This window comes from Mya arenaria, chromosome 16 (genome assembly GCF_026914265.1).
Source record: "Mya arenaria isolate MELC-2E11 chromosome 16, ASM2691426v1".
NCBI lineage: Eukaryota > Metazoa > Mollusca > Bivalvia > Myida > Myidae > Mya > Mya arenaria.
The window spans coordinates 17,962,013-17,983,799 of record NC_069137.1 but is presented as its reverse complement, the minus strand read 5'-3'; the positions used below and the strand labels follow the sequence as shown (position 1 = coordinate 17,983,799).

The following is a 21,787-nucleotide window of genomic DNA, read 5'->3' as shown; positions in this document are numbered from 1 at the left end:
AACACACGTTGTCGTCTCTAAAGATGCTTTCAAAGAATTTACTGCATAAGATGACAAGTGCAGGAATGTGGTAGCAATATGCCATCTTAATCATAAGGCTTGTTGAGCCGTCCATACAATATGTCTTCTCTGAATACCAGTTCCTGTAAAATAGGCAACAACATCGGTGGGTAGAAAGGAAAATTCGATAAAAAACACGAAACATATCACGGCTGATTCAGAATTTGCAATTCAGCCTTACGCAAAGTGTTTGACATTTATTGTTGAAATATCATTAAATACATGACAAATTGGCAAAATTACCATTACAGTCAAATGACCAATGACTTGTTAAGTGTTGTTTAAAACTAGAGTTGCCATTCTAGATAAATAATACTTTTGACGAGCATATAATTACCCAAAACTAGTTATATAATTTATGGAAGCACATTTTAGTAGATTTATTGTTATCATTTCATCCTAATATTTTACCATATTCATGCTGTTAAATCAAATTAGGAGACATGACTGTGATAACCATATGGCATTAAAATATCGTTGTTATCAAATTCAAAATACAGATGAAAGTGAAAAGAGTGAAAACAATTTATTTTTGTTTTATTTTAACTTTACCTTAACACTAGCGCTGTGTCGTCGTGTGTGGTCAGAGACGCACTTTACCACTGCTGTCAATAAACGATCTCGAGTGAACCAGAGGCTTAAAATGTTTGACCGCTTTATGTGATCAACACCCTCTAAATCTGGTGTATTCGTGTGAAAGCAAAGAAGCATATTATGACGTGCCCTCATCGTTTTCTCTTTACTATTCATGACTTTTTTTGTCGTGGTAAAAATACAAATAAACCGTTTTCTCGCGACCATATTTATTTTTAGATATAAAATATTGCATAATGTACCTTAAATAGGAAATAAGGGAATTAAAAAAAAACTCTTTAAACAAACACATATGCTTTGACATATTGTTGATCAAGTGATTACATATTAAACACCTACATGTATTACAATGGATTCATACATCAGTGTCAACTGTATAGTCGTTCACTTAATTTCAGATAAGTGTTTGCTATATTCGCTAATGTACCTTTTTAATGTTATTTTACATTCGACTGTTCGTCTTTCTAGATTGATATACGATCTCATAGTTTAGGAACCCACTAGTTGATCATTTGTAGTCAAACTGAACCGATTGCCAAGTGAATTCAATTGAATCATCGTAAAATATTAACAAATATTGATAAATCTACTTGACGCCTGACGGATATCTATTTTTTATAAATAGTGGATATATTATGCAGTTTCCTTTGTTTTATTATCAAATGTGCTTATACATGTTTATCGCAACCAATATAGTGTAGCATACGTTAAATATATAAGTATAAAAAGGTAAGATCAGATGTTGCCGTTTTTGTACATACGAGTATGCATCTCATTAAATGTTGCCATGTTTTAACATACGCGTATGCATTCCAATAATCCACTTTTGGCAATCAAGTTTGCAGTCCATCATACGTTTCAATGTTTTAAAATAGGAATATGCGTTCAATGAATAGTTGCCATATTTATTAATTCGAGTAAATGTTAAATAATGTTAAACTTTCAGTGTATTGAAAATCCATTGAGGAAATACACAATAACTGTGAAATATTTCCGTGTAAGATCCCAATATATTTCACAGAATGAGCACCATATGTTGTATTTCACGAGTCTTGTAGCATGTTTTATCTTATAACTTAAATGATAAAATATAACATTGACTTGTAGCACACAGAATAGCGTTCCAAATTGTAGGCAAGCGTTACTTAATAACTGTCTTCAACTTGTATTTCACTTAATAATATTCAAGCACCACTGGAATCGTGCATTATTTAGTGTAATATGAAACATGAAAAGTATATAAATGATAAGCTTAGATATGGGCATATGTTTCAAACTGAGCAAACGAAATACCAACCCATCCTATAGCAATTTGTAAGCTCCGACCTTCCTAAGTTCAAACAGTTAATCGCCATTATGATCAATTTTCATATTATACAACTTTATTTAATTTAGTTTTTATTCCAATGTTTGTTTGGCATAAAAACTTAATCAATTGCCTTAAAATAATACGTTTTTAACAAAGGCTATGTTCATCTGACTGAAGCAATCACTAGACTATGTTTAACTGTAAGAGTACATAACGTGTTGTTTTCATAATAAAAAATCCATCACATTTTGATAACAATATATTATCTTTAAATTGTTCCGATATATTATTCTGAACCTATTGCAGCGTTATCAAATTTGTGCAATACTGATTAACAATCAATAAGCTAGCTTAATGCTGACGAATTTCAGCAGTGTATAAATGCAAGTGATAAAGGAGCCTAAATATTCAAATTATAATGGCATCGTTCGCTTGTTAAACAGTTGCAGTTATTTATAGTCATTGTTATGCTTAATTTGGTTGCCTTATGTTTTACTCGATCGAATGAAGCCTTTAATATAAAAAAATATAACATAATGTAAATTATTTTTAAAACAACAACATTCTATGAAAACAGTCTGAGAGCAGCCACGCCTACCACTCATCTAGAAAGCCGAGGTATTTACCAATTGTTGTTTTAAGATCCAAACATTTCTTTCTTTTAAGTACCTGATGTGTTCGATTTGATCCAGGTTTGCTGAGGTAAATCGACATCGTAAGATCTAGATGAATAAAGCATAGCGTCGTGTTTGGAAATACAGTACCATATCCATGTATTAATGCTGGAAGTCATGGCGGCGAGTATTTATCTTTTTTAAGTTACAACAACTATTATTGGTATTTATCACATTGAAAATGTTATTATAAGGAATATCCATTGGTTTATATTTGTTTATTAATAGACGACTTAGCATTGAAGAATTCTTATCAACACAAAATAGATTGAACATCCAGACGGTCAGGGTCTTTTATTTATCATTCCGTTTTGAAATTCAATCTCTAAAAAACGGTCAAGCATATGAGTCGCGTGATTCGTGTACTTGAGAACATAATTATCGAATAACTCGTTATTTTAAAAGTATTTTATATGTAAATGTGTTTTAATTTCTTTCAAACATCTTTCTTTCAAATATATTGTTAATTGTTCATCAATTTATTGGCAGTTTATCACAATAAGTTAGGTCGTGTTCGATACAATTCACGTCGTTCGTTTACACTTTCAATACCATTCACGTCGTTCGTCTTCGCTTTCGATTGCATTCGTAGTGTCTCTTTTTGGCAGCTTGTCTGTAAAAATTGTATTTATTTATGTTACATAACGGTCGATGTAAGAATAACAAGTTAATTTAGAAACCCGATTAAATATGAACGGTGAACTACATTTCGATAACATAACAAATACGACACATGACGTCGAATTTAGCATCTGAAATGCAAAAACGCGTGGTCTTACGTTAGATTTATATATATGTATATACATTTTTAAGACTAGACATTTTTACAGAATACACATTATGACATCACAATTAGTATTCGAAATACACAATGCGTGTTCTTGTGTGATATATGTATATTATTCGTTATCAATCAACGTTATTAAGTCGTAAAACTGGTAGGATCTTTCATTGTGTTTTTAAACTTAGCATACGAAATGGATTACTTGAAATACATATAACATTCTAAAGAATAGACATTAATAAAATGTACAACTTCCTGGAATCGTACATTTTCTTTAAAAAGGGAAACATTGGCAACATAAAAGGAACACGATATCAAACGTCACAACGATGGACAAGCTTTTATCGAAACTTAGGAAACTTAGGTCTTCGAGACCAGGTTACCAATTGTTTTGGCGGAAGCAATTTCTTAAGATGTTTCGGAAAAGGTTCCGTTAAATTTCCCCACAATATTTATGGTGAAACAGGACGTCAGGAAATACATTATTACCTCCTTTTTGATCGCTTGTTTTAAGGGTTGTCGATTACTATGTGTACAGGTTATAGATGTGACAAACGATAATAAGATTACCAAACTATCCAGGCGGTGTTAAACAATGATGTTATTTAACTATTATGAAAAGTCCCTTAAATCTTTTAGGTGTAACCGACGATGACACAGATTGTAAGGTGAATACGGTTGTTGTTATCTAATCTCGTAAATGCCTTGTGAACAACGACGTTAAGACTCATAAACCCTTAGTACGCGACGACTTACACATATTATTCACATTATCATGCACAGAGTAACGACGTACACAAAATGTATATTATGGTACGCACAAAGCAATGCCGTACGCACAAAGGAATGCCGTTAACAGATGAATCCACAATAATTCACACATCTATGGCGTTAACGGCGTATAGTAATTGTAAAGGAAGAAAAAATTCAGAAGTTTTCACGGAGCAACGATGTAAACATAGTTAAACCATATGTATGCACAGAGCAGCGTCGTACACAGAATAAATACATTGGTATGCACAGAGCAAAGACATACACGGTGTTTAATTAATTCGTACGCATAAGGAATGAACGTACACTGAGTGTTCCCATTACTGCGCACTGATTTACAAAGACTTTAATAATCAAAATGCAAAGAACAACAACGATTATAGAAAACATCCTTAGTGTATACAAAGCAACATCGTACACCGTATTTATTCATTTGTATGCCTAGATCAACTTCGTACACATTATTTATTCATTTGTATGCCTAGAGCAACGTCGTACACAGTATTTATTCATTTGTATGCCTAGAGCAACGTCGTACACAGTATTTATTCATTTGTATGCCTAGAGCAACGACGTACACAGTATTTTTTCATTTGTATGCCTAGAGCAACGTCGTTGTAGTTATATGCTTATTCAGTTTTATTGTTTGCTGTGTAAATTTTAACAGAGGCAACCTATATCTATAATAATATATAATTAGTGTGATATTTGCATTTAATCAATATAAGTAATTAATTAATAAACATCACTAGAAGCAGTAAGTTGATTTGACGTTTGGTGTTGAAGGCTAGAACTATTTGAAACAGGAATTTCCCATTAGCCAAACAACAAATTAATTTGAAATCTAAAATTGGTTGGGGCGGGGGGGGAGGTTTCGTTTGATATTTTTTTTGCATGTATGTTGCGAAAATGTTACCATTTCACCATTGTAACGACTCACTTGTAAGTTAAAATCCTTTTATTACTGTAACTAATGGCTGCTAATGGCTGCTTGATTTCATATAGAACCCGAATCCAGTTTGCAGAATCCGGCGATATAAAACCTAGTTCTTAAACTGTCCTAATACCAGGGCTCACGAACTTGAGTATTTTTCTGAACATTGGTTTAAAAAAAACACATAAAGTTTAAACTTTGTATAAAAGAACATGTAATGTTCTTAGTTTGCGGCATTATTAACTGAGATTCATGATTGAATCAAGTTATTATCTTAATTCACGTATTTTTCTTATTGTTTAAATGGAAAGTAAACGTTTTTATTCAAATAATGAAAGAACTTTTCAGCAAGTCATCAATCATTATATACATGCCAAATCGACGACTTACTCTTAATAAATTCAGTGGTCTATCAGGCAGACATATTTTAGGTTTGGTCTGTCAATATCGTGTTAATGGTTATGAACAGAATGCTAAAAGTAATTACATTGCGTGATGTATTGCTTGTTATTTGTCCATTGAAGTTTAACTATGCAAACATGACTAACAACTGGGCACATCCCTTAAGTAACAGTGCGTTATAAATGACAGGTGAACTATGAATTGTATAGTAATTGTCTTTAAACGTGAGCATTAACCCAAATGTTAAACGTGTAGCTTAAATCCATGATATTGCCTTTCAGTATTTAAAATAAGAATAAGAAAGCATAACATTTAACACATATTCACTTCGATACGAGTCTAATATCAGAATTAATGTCACATGTCACATCATACTCAATACGAAGTAACCGTTAAACCGCTAATTTATTTCAGGTCAAAATTTGTGCCTAAAGATGGCCAACGGTAGAGATGATTCTAGGTATGTATATTTGCGTGCTTTTAACATTGATTTGCTTAAATACAGTCTGTTTTCTCGGTGTGTAACAACAAAACCCCACTTCAATCAAGGTTCACAGTGAAATTTTCTCAATCAGGTCATGCACGAATTACGATTTATCTTGAATGTTTCTTAATATTTCACCAGAAATCGAAAACCGTGATAGTGTCGTGTTGTTTTGACTGACAATCAACATCCATCGGTACTTTTTCTGAAAATATTATCGTTAAAAAGGGACAGCTTTATTAACAGTCGCTTTTAGTCCAGGCAAATTAAAGGAAATCGTTCGTGGTAGATAAGTTAAATACCAAAATGTTCCTCAATGATCAAGATTAAACTGTCAGCCATACGTTGTATCTCTCCGACTGCCTTCTCCTTACCTGCAAATACAGATCAGGTGATATAACTCATAAGCCGAATAAATGTCCATAATTCTAGTTACGCCATTACGCCCTTGAAACGGTTGTTTAGATAAATAATATATTGCATTCGGACGACCCTTACCATGACCTTTTACACAGATTTGCAATTATGAACGGCATTTTGATGAAACTACTTTCAAAATTTTGCAGATACTGTATTGTATTTTGGAAATTGTGTACAGTTTTCAAACCTGAACCAAAACAGAGTTTAAGCAACATGTTTAGTATTGCAGAAATTTCATTGAAATTAGCACGATCAAATCAAGCCCGAATGTTTCTATAATCAATCATCATGCAAAGGACATTATGAAGAAAATATGTAAAGTAAACACTTAGTATATACTGAGGATCTTTTACGAGTCGTCACATAGAATCCAATTTTATTTAGTTCAGGAAATATGTTAGTAATCGAGCCGTTGGCGAGCGTACTGACATGTTTCCCAGACGGGTTGAATAAAAGTGTTTATATTATGGAGAAGATAAGTAACAACTTATTTTCATTATTTACTTTTCCATTAACAATTAGCAAAAATGGTTCAAATTAATTCGTAAAATATGTGAAATTACTTATTTTACTAAAATATTTTATCATTTAAACAGCAATGGTAGCTGAACGAACACTTGCTATTCCAATTAAGGATTTTGCTACTGTGAAGTGTCTCCTATATTTTCTATTATTTCAAAAACAAAAAAAATGAGTGAGTGAGTGAGTGAGTGAGTGAGTGAGTGAGTGAGTGAGTGAGTGAGTGAGTGAGTGAGTGAGTGAGTGAGTGAGTGAGTGAGTGAGTGAGTGAGTGAGTGAGTGAGTGAGTGAGTGTGTGTGTGAGTGAGTGAGTGAGTGAGTGAGTGAGTGAGTGAGTGAGTGAGTGAGTGAGTGAGTGAGTGAGTGAGTGAGTGAGTGAGTGAGTGAGTGAGTGAGTGAGTGAGTGAGTGAGTGAGTGAGTGAGTGAGTGAGTGAGTGAGTGAGTGAGTGAGTGAGTGAGTGAGTGAGTGAGTGAGTGAGTGAGTGAGTGAGTGAGTGAGTGAGTGAGTGAGTGAGTGAGTGAGTGAGTGAGTGAGTGAGTGAGTGAGTGAGTGAGTGAGTGAGTGAGTGAGTGAGTGAGTGAGTGAGTGAGTGAGTGAGTGAGTGAGTGAGTGAGTGAGTGAGTGAGTGAGTGAGTGAGTGAGTGAGTGAGTGAGTGAGTGAGTGAGTGAGTGAGTGAGTGAGTGAGTGAGTGAGTGAGTGAGTGAGTGAGTGAGTGAGTGAGTGAGTGAGTGAGTGAGTGAGTGAGTGAGTGAGTGAGTGAGTGAGTGAGTGAGTGAGTGAGTGAGTGAGTGAGTGAGTGAGTGAGTGAGTGAGTGAGTGAGTGAGTGAGTGAGTGAGTGAGTGAGTGAGTGAGTGAGTGAGTGAGTGAGTGAGTGAGTGAGTGAGTTTTGAGTTTTTGAAAATATGCACCGATTATAAACATGTTTGATCCCGATGCACGTCAATCACGTGCTAACAATTAGCATCAACACTGTGCAGGAACAGTTATTGCCTCTGAACATACCTAAATATTAATAATTGATCAATCTCATATGGCAACTGATGTTTCATTTTATCGTTACAGGATGAGTGCCGAGGCAGTTCAAAAGTAAGTCTTTTTTTCTAAAAATCCAAATCTTGAAAGTTATCATAAAGCACATAAAGTTTTATTTTAATTGACTTGAAACGACTTTGATATAAGACCGAACAATATGATGTTGTAATTAAGGATATGCTTTAATTTTGACTGTTGAGATGCAACCTCGATATGTTGCACGCTAGTTTTTATTCATTATCTGGTTGCTTTTAAGTACACTTATTAAATATAGTAAACATTCATTACTGTCTGGGGTCTTAACTGTATTCTCACCGATATTTAAAATTTAAACCTTTGTTCAATAAGTACATTATTATGTATGCATTGAATATTTCATTCGACATTTGTTATTCACGCCTATAGCCTACACATGTTTGTATAACAAAAATGTTATCGTTGCATCTTCCGGAAGCTTCCTTCATCGTGCAATATAATTTTAAATCAAAGTATGAAAAGCAAACACGTATTCAGTCGGTCGGTCGCACTTTTGCATTTACTTTTCTTACTCTCTTATTATTACCCCCTAACCCCCGACAAAATTGTTCTGACCCTTTTCATTTTTTGGTGTTTCATTTATGTCGGTTGGCGCGTGAATGTACTGTTATTGAGCATTTCATTAGCTTTGAATTCATTTATTTCCTAGAAATAGTCCGTTTTGCGCAAACCGTTGTAGTATCAAAAACATAGTGTTTTTTTTCAAAGGATGCAAAGGTATTGCAAAATCGGTTTTAATCGGTTTACAAAATTCGTATTTCGTTTTAAAATTGTATCTGATTATTTTAAGATACATCCAAAATTGTAGGCATAACATTGAAATGGACAGTAATTCCAAAAGCACTTATATTTAATAACTAAATATCTTTCAGCGAATATTTCAAGCATCTACTGATAAGATGCGAAGCCGAGTTGATGACGTTACAAATTTAACATATAAAAGTATCCGCTGTAAATTTCATCGAGCAATTAGTCATTATGTTAATAGTTATGCCTTGTGACCATATAGTTTTGATATCATTTCAAACTGTGTTGACTTTTGATTAATGTATTGCTTATTGTTATTGGTAATGTGTTATTAGTTTTGTTCTGTATGTTTCGTACATATTCTTGCTTTTCTCATGAAACTAATGAAAACATTTCATTTGATACCAACATATATGGGCCACAAGGCCTCCACAATACACACCAATTTGATTCGGATAAAACTCCCTTAACAGGGCTTTGCTTGGTGCGGTCATCTAACGATGCGTGTAATGTTTAAGTGGCACTCTTATACAAAATCAATACACACACATGTATAACTAACATAAACATGCAGTATTAAATCTTTAACTACTTACTTAATAATGCACGTATGATTATATTAATTACTGATAGTAAGATTGTAACCGTGCATACACAAAAACACATTGAATAACTGGTGAGTGCTTAGGATTTATTGTGATTTATTTTCGTCTCATAAGATGGAAATACCGTTTATTCTGCACCTTTTTTACAAATTTAACTCAGTATCCATAATAAAAAAACATTGTTTTTGACATTTATTCATCCGTTTTGGTATTTTTAAACAATTGTATTACTTCTGGTAACTCGTATTTGAGAGTAAGAGTGCATCCTTAAAAATATGTGAAATAATACAATCAATATCAGCCCTGCATCAGCTATTTATTCATATAGTATAGAACCGAGCCTGTAGCATTACTAAGAATGAGTACCGTTCAGAAATCGGTTCTAACTCCTTTCGATAAGTCCCAGAGAATACTCGGAATGCAAACTGCAGAAGGCGACCATACATTGAATTTTGCTGATATGACTATTTCAAAAAGGAGAAACACAAACTTAGAAGACAACCTACACACAGGTACCGTACGGAATAAACTGTAAGCAGCACAGCACAAAAGACCATCGGTAATTTCAGTCAGGTCGGAACAAAATCTGAAGAAAAATTGGTCCGTAAACAGTGGATTTAAGTATAACTATGTCAGACTGGAAATAATGCCTTGCCTCCATTTACTTCGAACCTAGTCATATGAGAAGTTTTGCTGTTCCGGTATAGCGATACAATATAGTTTACAGCGAAGGATAATTCTGAGAACTGTCTTAAGTCAAACGCAGATTTGTGATATAAGAAACACCCGTGTACGTCGTTAAAGGTTGGTCATGCGTGGATGTGAAAGGCACCTAATATGAGCTAGAACTTAAGGCTGTGAAAGTGAACGAAAGCACGCAATATCACTTACACTAAACACTGGGAAAAAAAGAATTAGAAACAAAACGCGCGAAATACTTTTAAAATAGTTACTCTGGTTATACGATTCTTGGATTATATATATATATAAATATCAAACATTTTATTAACTATATATATATAGTTAATAGAATGTTTGACTGAAAGACTATGCGTGAATATTATGGAAAGATAAATCAGTCAAGCGTGGCGACTTTTCGGAAGTACACTTCAAACACCCGAACTTGTTTGCATTTGCCAAATCGTAAATCTGTCGATGAACAACGGCAACCCAGAACTATAGATCAGTTTACTTTTTAGCACCATCGGATAGCGATGTGAAATACTTTACGCTCGAGTTTCCACACACATACAAAATAGAAGGTCACTGGGTGTGTGCACAAATGGCGCTACAGCTACCAGTGGTAGAATAGACTTCGGTTTCGTGTGTACGGACATCCGCGCTGATTCGTATGCCAATAACACCGTGCTACAGAAATCCCCAGGAGAAAACACTTCGGACATTTTTGTCTTTGACGAATCTATGTACGTTAAGATCAAAGTTACGTCTTTGAAAAGAGTGAGAATCTATCTTTATAAGAGGCAGTCAGCTAAACAGACTCGACCGTTAAATGTCATTTAAAAATGAAAAGAGAAAAGTGGAAGATATATTTTGCCGTAATGGATTATCTGACTGGAGGTGCCGATGAAACAATCCCGGTCATATTTGTCACACTGATCGCTCACGCGATATAATTGCCCAAATCTGAGTACAAGAAGGTCAGCACCCTATCTCGAAAAGGGGTCAGAAAGGCTATACAAGTCTAATGACAACGCCAAATAGATATAAAAAGCTAGAGTATTGGATAACGTGTTCACTAAATATTTACGTTAATATATAAGTACAAATATACAATGTTAGAGTCAATACGAATTGGAATGTCAGCTGTGCAAGTGTGATCGCGCCCTTCAGGACGACACCGATCCTAATGGTATCAACAGTGGAATTTATGATTCTTTGGGACACGCTCCCGAACATTACTGTCGATACTTCAATAGCGTGTTACGCAAAATTTGTTTTGTTTTAATTAAATACAGCTATATGTTATATTTGCTATTTGCTTTCGTTATGATACATACATTATTGTATACTTGTTTATTCAATTTGAGTGAATTATGTTCGTGTGTTCAATGTTTTTTTTTTTCTCTTTTGAATATATTCTCACATTATATTTTATTTGATAAACTGATAAATTGACCTGTTTATTTTTTATTTTTTAATACCTCCATATTTAATGGAGTATGGAATATAAGTTTTCTAAAACACTATTACAATTAAGAAAATAACGTCAAAAATACGTTATATCAGTCTTTATTTGCACCCCAATCTCAGTACAGTGCTCATGTGGAATAAGTGTCCCACTGGTGGAATTTGTACAATAATGAAAATCATATCAACACAGGTATACACAAACCATATTATTCGCGTTCATCTTTAATACCACTCATTAACACAGACAAAGTGAAAACAAATTCCATAAACACATTCTCTGTTAAACATAACCCCCGGAAATAATTCAGGTTCATAACGTCCTTTATAAAATCAAACCACTTTATTGAAGTCCACGGAGCCTTCCACTTTGACACCGATATGGTCATCACTACGATAATCGATAACGTTACTGAGGCCCCTATAATTTGAATGAGTCCAGCATAACGTCTTAGTCTCTATTTTTCATCCCAAAATTGAGTTCATCTTTACGTTGACATTCCGGTGGAAAACACGATACAATATTCACCGATCTTGTATGCTTTCACCGGGCGCCCGAGTATCTTGATGTGTCATACACAATATTTGATGTACGTTTCACCAAATTTCTCAGATCTAGGTAACAATTAGTCGTAGCGGTACGTACGACGTTGGTGATCATAATTACCAACTGGTACAGTCATTTTGGCCGCATGTTATCAAATCTGGTTGGCGTGGTCGTCCGGTAGCACCAACGGCACAAAACTACTGGGCTCCGGAAGTATGAATTCTATTTCCGGTATAAATTGCTTCAGCCTCTCGTTTTTTTTCCGGTCCTCATATACAAACCCATTTTACAGGGCACCACCTCTTACGCCAGTTTCAAATGCTGTCGTTACCATCCTTTACGGTTAAAATCACATTCCCACCCGAATGAGTCCTGTAAAAGACTCCTCTGTTCTTAACATCTTTGTCAACCTGTTCGATATTTATAAGCAAATACTTTCATCTCCTTCAAGCTAAAGATATTCCTTTTTCGTAGCTTTACGTTCGTATATATATACGAACAGATATATATGACTCTAGTCAGTTGATTATGAAACAAAATGACTACAGAGTAACACGTATGTAGTTATATACAAAATCACATTCATAAGAGAAAAGTACACATATTTTATCAGCGAGAAACACGCTTTAGCAACATTTCGAACATCATCCCATCAGCTGGCTATAGAACAGTACAGATAAACAAACACACCACAAAATGAAAGACTGTATAAGACATGCAATATGAATTTTATTGAAACAAAATATCCTTTTCTTTTCGTATGTCCAAAATACAGATAACTAAGTAACAAACTATTTCAGCCATATGTTTGCCCCAATTTGACACATTAATGAGTTCAACTTCAAAGATTTTGAAACACACGTTATTGACATATGCTTAAACACACGAAATTGACAGATCCTTAAAACACGTTGTTGATAGATCCTTAAAAACAGGTTATTGACAGATCCTTAAAAACACGTGATTTACATATTTTTAAAAACACGTGATTTACAGATTTTTAAACACACGTGATTGACATATCCTTAAACATACGTTATTGACAGATCCTTAAACACAAGTTATTGACAGATCCTTAAACACACGTAATTGACAGATCCTTAAACATACGTGATGGACAGATCCTTAAACACACGTTATTGCCAGATCCTTAAACACACGTAATTGACAGATCCTTAAACACATGTAATTGACAGATCCTTAAACACACGTAATTGACAGATCCTTAAACACACGTGATTGACAGATCCTTAAACACACGTAATTGACAGATACTTAAACACACGAAATTGACAGATCCTTAAACACACGTCCTTGATAGATCCTAAACCGAACGTTATTGACAGAACCTTAAACACACGTAATTGACAGATGCTTAAACACACGTTATTGACATATCATTAAAAACACGTGATTTACAGATTTCTAAAAACACGTGATTTACAGATCCTTAAACAAATGTTATTGACAGATCCTTAAACACACGTAATTGACAGATACTGAAACACACGTAATTAACAGATCCTTAAACACACGTGCTTGATAGATCCTTAAACACACGTAATTGACAGATCCTTAAACACACGTAATTGACAGATCCTTAAACACACGTGATTGACAGATCCTTAAACACACGTAATTGACAGATACTTAAACACACGTAATTGACAGATCCTTAAACACACGTGCTTGATAGATCCTTAAACACACGTTATTGACAGAACCTTAAACACACGTAATTGACAGATGCTTAAACACACGTTATTGACAGATCATTAAAAACACGTGATTTACATATTTTTAAAAAACACGTGATTTACAAATCCTTAAACAAACGTTATTGACAGATCCTTAAACACCAGTAATTGACAGATCCTTAAACACACGTGATTGACAGATCCTTAAAAACACGTAATTGACAGATCCTTAAACACATGTAATTGGCAGATCCTTAAAAACATCTGATTGATAGATCCTTAAACACACGTTATTGACAGAACCTTAAACACACGTAATTGACAGATGCTTAAACACACGTTATTGACAGATCATTAAAAACACGTGATTTACATATTTTTAAAAACACGTGATTTACAAATCCTTAAACAAACGTTATTGACAGATCCTTAAACACACGTAATTGACAGATCCTTAAACACACGTGATTGACAGATCCTTAAAAACACGTAATTGACAGATCCTTAAACACATGTAATTGGCAGATCCTTAAAAACATGTGATTGAGAGATCCTTAAACACACGTAATTGACAGATCCTTAAACACACTTAATTGACAAATCCTTAAACACACGTGATTGATTGATCCTTAAACATACGTTCTTGAAAGAACCTTTAACACACGAAATTGACAGATCCTTAAACACACGTAATTGACATAGCCTTAAACGCACCTGATTGATAGATCCTTAAACACACGTAATTGACATATCCTTAAACACACGTAATTGACAGATCCTTAAACACACGTAATTGACAGATCCTTTAACACACGTGATTGACAGATCCTTAAACACACGTGATTGACAGATCCTTAATCACACGTGATTAAGAGATCCTTAAACATACGTAATTGACAGATCCTTAAACACACGTGATTGAGAGATACTTAAACACACGTAATTGAGAGATCCTTAAACACACGTAATTGACAGATCGTTAAACACACGTGATTGACAGATCCTTAAACACACGTAATTGAGAGATCCTTAAACACACGTAATTGACAGATCCTTAAACACACGTTATTGACAGATCGTTAAACACACGTAACTGACAGATACTTAAACACAAGTAATTGACAGATCCTTAAACACACGTAATTGTTTGATCCTTTAACACACGTAATTGACAGATCCTTAAACACACGTAATTGACAGATCGTTAAACACACGTGATTGACAGATCCTTAATCACACATAATTTACAGATCCTTAAACACACGTGATTGAGAGATCCTTAAACCCACGTAATTGACAGATCCTTAAACACACGTAATTGACAGATCCTTAAACACATGTAATTGACAGATCCTTAAACACACGTAATTGACAGATCCTTAAACACACGTGATTGAGAGATCCTTAAACACACGATATTGACATAACCTTAAACACACGTAATTGACAGATCCTTAATGACTAGCAATTGACAGATCCTTAATCACTAGTAATTGACAGATCCTTAAACACTCGCAATTGACAGATCCTTAATGACTAGCAATTGACAGATCCTTAAACAATTTACAGATCCTTAATGACTAGCAATTGACAGATCCTTAAACACTAGCAATTGACAAATCCTTAATCACTAGCAATTGACAGATCCTTAAACAATTGACAGATCCTTAATGACTAGCAATTGACAGATCCTTAAACAATTGACAGATCCTTAATGACTAGCAATTGACAGAACCTTAAACACACGTAATTGACAGATCCTTAATGACTAGCAATTGACAGATCCTTAATCACTAGTAATGGACAGATCCTTAAACACTAGCAATTGACAGATCCTTAATCACAAGCAATTGACAGATCCTTAAACAATTGACAGATCCTTAATCACTAGCAATTGACAGATCCTTAAACAATTGACACATCCTTAATCACTAGCAATTGACAGATCCTTAAACAATTGACAGATCCTTAATGACTAGCAATTGACAGATCCTTAAACACTAGCAATTGACAGACCCTTAAACACACATGATTAACATATGCTTTAACCCACACAATTGGCAGATCCTCAAACACACGTTATTGACCGATCCTTAAACACTAGTTATTGACATATCCATAAACACTTGCACTTCTAAGATCCTTATAGACTTGCAATTTAAAGATCCTTAATCACTCGTAATTATAAAATCCTTAAATACATGTTACTAACAGGACATTGCGTAACAAAACATTGTTTTTTACAAATCATTTAACACAAGCTATAAATAGAACTATGCTCAAAAACAGCAGTGGTAGTTTCACAAATACTTATTTGTAATTATTATGAATCTGCAAAAATCAACTCTGCTTGGGTTTTAATGCCTTTTTCATTTTCTCGCGCATAACATGTTTTTGTTTATATTTTGCTACATGTGAAATTGATTTGGTGCGTTTGTACTGAGACACAAAATATTATAAACTATTTGTTTCTGGTATATGACCATCGGTGATCAAATATATATAATATCAACTGCGACAAGCAGAAACTATAGTATAAATGTGCGTTATTAGCACCATGTCAACGATGATCATAAAAAAAAGAGAAATATCAACACCTTAAAAATATCAATGACATTTAATATGTACATCACACTATTGGAACCGTGGTAATAGTTTCAATAACAATAAAACTATGACGTTATATTGTGTGCTTTTCGTCTCATGAACTATAGTACACTTTTTTGCATAGCTCGGCTCACATACATTGCCAATTAAAGTAGGCGGAACTGTATATATAAAGAACACCAAAATGAACATAGGACATGGTCTTGTCCAAGTCGCTCCCTACCTTTTTTCCGTTTATTTCCTTGTGTTCAAATTTGTATATTTCAATCCCGTTTCGATACCGATCTTGGAACGTTTACCTATTTGATTTAGCACGTACAATTACTATTTTATAAAACAAACCGTTATTTGTGACTTTATACCTAATTGAGCACCATTGAAGGTAAAATCAACGTGATACTAAGTAACTTTAGTGTATTAAAGTTAGTGTATTAGAGGGGCGAATCCACCATTGGTGTTAGACGGGTGCGACTTTTGTATCATTACATAACGATTGTATCGTAAAGTAAAGGTCCAGCAAAACCAACCTATTATAAAGTAACAAACGATCGTCCATAGAATGGGCATGCGAATATCTTATTATATGCAATAAGCTCTAACTCAATGATAATATGACAAAACCTTTTTCTTCAGTAAAAAAAAATCAATAAGGAAAGAAGAATGGTAGATTGTCGCCTCGTTTAACAACCAACCTGTGTGTTTGATGGATGCTTGTATATATTTGATTTAGTTTTTGTCTCGCCAAAGCAAGACGATATTTATAATTAAGTTTATATTGTATTTAATACATTTTACGTATTGGGTGTAGTCGAGTTTGTCGACAAATAGCCACGGTCTTGCGATATCTATAAGGCAATACCGTTTTCTTTTTTCCTGGTATTAAAACTAAAGCGACCAGACAGCAAACTATTCAAATGTAGCTAACATACATGACGATACCCTTGTTTTTAAATGTAATTATTGCAAAAAGTAAAAGTCATTTATCTAGTCAAGTTTCATGCCAAATACGTAAGTTTCATGAACCAGTCCAGTTATTGTGATGCATAGACATTTCTGTTTAAAGGCCTAGTTTAAGCCTTCTATAAGTGCCATCCCCCCCCCTCTCAAATCTGTGAACATTACACAACCTCTGTGTATTGATCTTAATCTACTTGCCTTGATCTCTCTTATCAGATCTCCGATCTGAGTATCCTGCTGTGTAGTTTGGAGGTTTTATTATAGAAATGGACCCTAAATGGCCCTGATCGATAAACGAATACACAGGAAATTGGCCCCTACTGTGTCACCAGTGCAATTAGCAGGAGATGAACAGTAGGGGATTACCATGCCAAAAATTCCTTAAACTAGGCCTTTAACATTAATTTTGATATGTTTTATGAAGCAGACTATGTATATGCTGAGTACATAATTGGGTTTCATTACAGGTATCAGATTAGATTAAGGTGAAATGTATACATATATCTTACTTGTTCTCAATATGCAAACATTTTAATGACATTTACGATTATGGCTTTGAGATAGAAAGAAGTGCAGATATGTATTAAGTACAATTTGCTTTAGTATAGTTATTTGTGACTACACAAATAAAGGAGTTTACTTGTTTTATTATCCATTGGCAGGAGCTCGCCTATGAACTCTTAGAAGTACACTCAAATACATTTAAGATGCTCTTATGTATATGCTGAATGGTTTTGTATTTGCCTTTATTGTTAAAAGAACTGTTTAAATGATTAAGCAAATGTTTAAAAGTAGTTTTAACATTAAATGTTATGTGGAATAAATGTGGAATCAACGTATCGTTCTCATTTCAGATTCGAAATGGAACCATCAAAAGGTAACTGCCAATAAGTTTACACGATTCATTTGAGCAAACAGAATATGCATTTCCGGTGATTATGATTGTGCTGGCAGCCCGAATTAAAAGAAGCCGACCTTAGGGCACGCTGTAATGCCGGTAATTCAGCAATACCATTATAGGCAACCGCACATCGCACATGCCTTCGGATCAGATGTTTTATCCGGCCAGAAACAGCATGATTGATATTATTAAAAAAAAAAAAAATCCTAGCTTACTAGTTTATACATACGTTAAATGTATAAACTCGCAAACCAGTATAAAATATCGTCCGGGGATTGCTGTTTAAGACCTTATGTTCAATTAAATACAGTTTAACAACATTCAGATCGGCCGAATGAGTGACACTTATCAAAGAAGAATCAGTAAATGTTACCATATCTGGAAACTTGATGACTATCCATGGAAAGGTGGAAGCGGTTATGGGTTATGATGTGGTATTTTTCCAGATTTAAGGGAATAAGTGTTAAGCACTAAATCATATATTTTAGATAAAATTGACATTCATAAATTGTTGTTTTGTTTAACAGGAGATGATAATGACGGCACTTAATTCGATTTAGTCGGGTGACTGCAAGGTTATTTAAATAAATGAGTACATCACAACTTATTTCAGCTTAAAAGTTGAAAACGATGCCATAAGCAATTATGTTTACATTAATCAAAGTTCTGAACAGTCGGCATTTGATTGACATTAATATTAATATCAAGAATGATTTACTGTATAATGCAAATTCCCGGTAATTTACTTAAAGACACCAATTGTATTTTAAACATTTCGATCATTTGAATCATGCGTACAAATAGTTAAATTACAATCATTTTAGAAAGGTATAAAAATGGGAATATAGAAGTAAGTCATTAATGCACTCTATGGTATTGTCAGAATACCTAGTGATGCAACATGCATGTAGTTAAAACAAATCCCAAATCAATTGATGCAAACCATTAGCTTACCATTTTAGATATAGTTCTTGATAGAATTTATAGAATGTTCAATATGATATGATTTCACCACTGAAGGGTGTAAGCGGTTATGAGTTATGATGTGGTGTTTTTTTCAGAGCTTAGGAAACTTCAAATCAGAAAGTTTTTATTTATTAATCATATAATGATATATTTTCGATAATATTGGCATTCACAAAAAGGATTTGTATTTAACAGACGATGACAATGACGGTCTTCCGTCGATTTTGTCGATGGACTACAAGGTAATTATATATGATACTCTAAATATGACTATTTTAAATATGGTATTCCAGATACATGTACATACTATAGCCAGTAATACATCTCGCTTAAAATGTGATTTAAGACGAATACTGCATTTAAAATACGTATAAAAATGGCCATCTGAATAACGTGGCATGCGTTTGAATCAATTCTTCGATCAAGGCAGTTAATTATTAATAATCTTATAGTAATCTAAGGCGGGCATCGTTAAAATGTGTCCTTTATATGAGGCTTAAAATATCTCGACTTCTGCAACAGAATTTCTAACTATCGCGGTTGTTTAAAGATCGGCCTACTGCTACTCATCAGATACATATTCCCTGTGTCTAATTTAGCGTTGACAATGTTTCAGTTCAGTTTGTATTCTAAGTCAGTAAGATGACCTGACGTAAAATCCTAATGGTTTAGAAGGACTCGTTCGCTTCTATTCTTAATCGTTATGATTTAACTTCATGGCATCTTACTATTGAATAATCAATTATCCAGAACGTATAAACTGACTATTTATGTTGCTTATAAATAAACTTTGTTTCCTAAAGCAGGGTATTGTTGTATTGTTCACATCAAATTACTAGAAGAAACATAGTTCCGGTTATTTCTTATTTATCATGGTTTACCCTTATAGTGTTTGTATTAACCTTAACAGTGTGTGTATGGACACGATGCATGTGGTATTTATTTACAGATATTCGGTTGCTTCTTGTTGGAAAAACTGGTCATGGGAAGAGTTCTACTGCTAATTCAATTCTTGGACTGAAAAAGGGACACGATGACAGCTTTGTCGAAAAGACAAGCTCAAAATCGGTCACACTAGATGTCACACGTAAGGTGTGTTATTTGTTTTCTTTTTTTTATTCTTATAACGATAAGATAATTATAAGAAGTAGTAGAAAAAGAAGAAGAAGAAGAAGAAGAAGAAGAAGAAGAAGAAGAAGAAGAAGAAGAAGAAGAAGAAGAAGAGGAAGGAGAAAAAAATGATAATAAGAATAATAATAATAAGAATAATAATTATTATTATAAAAATAAAAATATAATACTGTTTAAAAAATATTATAAAAATAGTAATACATAATAAACATTGGTTCATTTGATAATGAATAAACCAAAATTGCATACATTGTAAACATGATTTCCGAACAACACAGTCATATAAAAAACATTAAAATGCTTCCTGACATTGGTTTCAGAAAGGGATACGGTTTGGACGCAAAATAGAGGTTGTGGATTGCCCTGGATTTTGTGACACTTTTTTAACGGAAGAGGAAATCAAAGAATGTCTTAATAAAATAATAGCGTTAACCCTACCTGGATTTTCTGCTGTTGGGTTTGTGCTTAAACCGGACCGTTTTACAAAGGAGCTAATTGACACTGTTGAAGCTTTCAATGCATTTTTTGGAAACAATGTTCAACAATACGCTTTTATCATCCTTACGCATACGAATTGCGAGATATCTAAAGATGAATACTTACAAGATAGGCATGAATACCTTGATAAATTAAGAAATTTGTGCGCAGGAAATGTCGTTTTCATTGACAACAAATGTGATGACTCGACGAAGGAGAAACATGTTGGACGCATTATCGAGGAAATATAACGAATAACACAAACGAAAAAAATACCCCTTTTTCAAATGAAATCATTAAGGAAGCAACCAAATTAGCGATAAGTTCTGAGAAGGAAGATTTCGAGGAAATGAAAATGTCTGACATAGAACTGCAACAAGCTCTGGAATCGTTTAAAACGAAGGTCGAAAATCGGGAAGCCAATACTTGGAACAAATTCATGGCTGGTTTGAGACGGAATGGCCATTATGTAGCGGGCGTAGGTGCCGTGACTACCTTCATAGCGGTGAGAGTGGGATGCACGATTATGTAACTGAACGCGAGCATGATAATAACACTGGCCACCATATTGCAACGCGCCTAATATGTACTGTTTTGCTCCACTGCGAACGTTCTTTCCTTAAATCTCCGGTGAATTCCTTCTTAGCTTTCACTGGCACTGCCAAGGTGGTTATCGAGTTCCAAGATTATTCAGTTAACTCATGTCATTCATACAAAATATCCAAACACAAATTTCAATATTTTGATATATGTGTCTTTCGTTTGGTGTTTTGGGGGCTTTGATTTTTGTGGTTTTAAAAAAGGGTCTTGGTCAAACTAGATGTTACCGGGCTTATCCCTGTAGTTCCATTGAATAATAATCAATCAATCAATCAAATATAGAGGGAAAAGCTCGGTTTACTGAATACTGTAATCATTAGAGAAGTTGCGAAACACAACATGTACGTGTACAACCTAGTTAGAGAAATGTCTCTACCTACA

The 21,787-nt window shown here is 34.0% G+C and overlaps 1 protein-coding gene across 1 annotated transcript; it reads left to right on the top strand.

Annotated features, from left to right (window-relative positions):
* Positions 1–19,409: 19,409 nt before the first annotated feature.
* Positions 19,410–21,057, top strand: LOC128221459 (GTPase IMAP family member 9-like; the record flags this gene model as incomplete). Its single annotated transcript, XM_052930067.1, has 3 exons — positions 19,410–19,440; positions 20,148–20,294; positions 20,654–21,057. Coding segments are annotated over 3 exons (582 nt in total), but the record flags the coding sequence as incomplete, so codon positions are not given.
* Between the last annotated feature and the right edge of the window lie 730 nt (positions 21,058–21,787).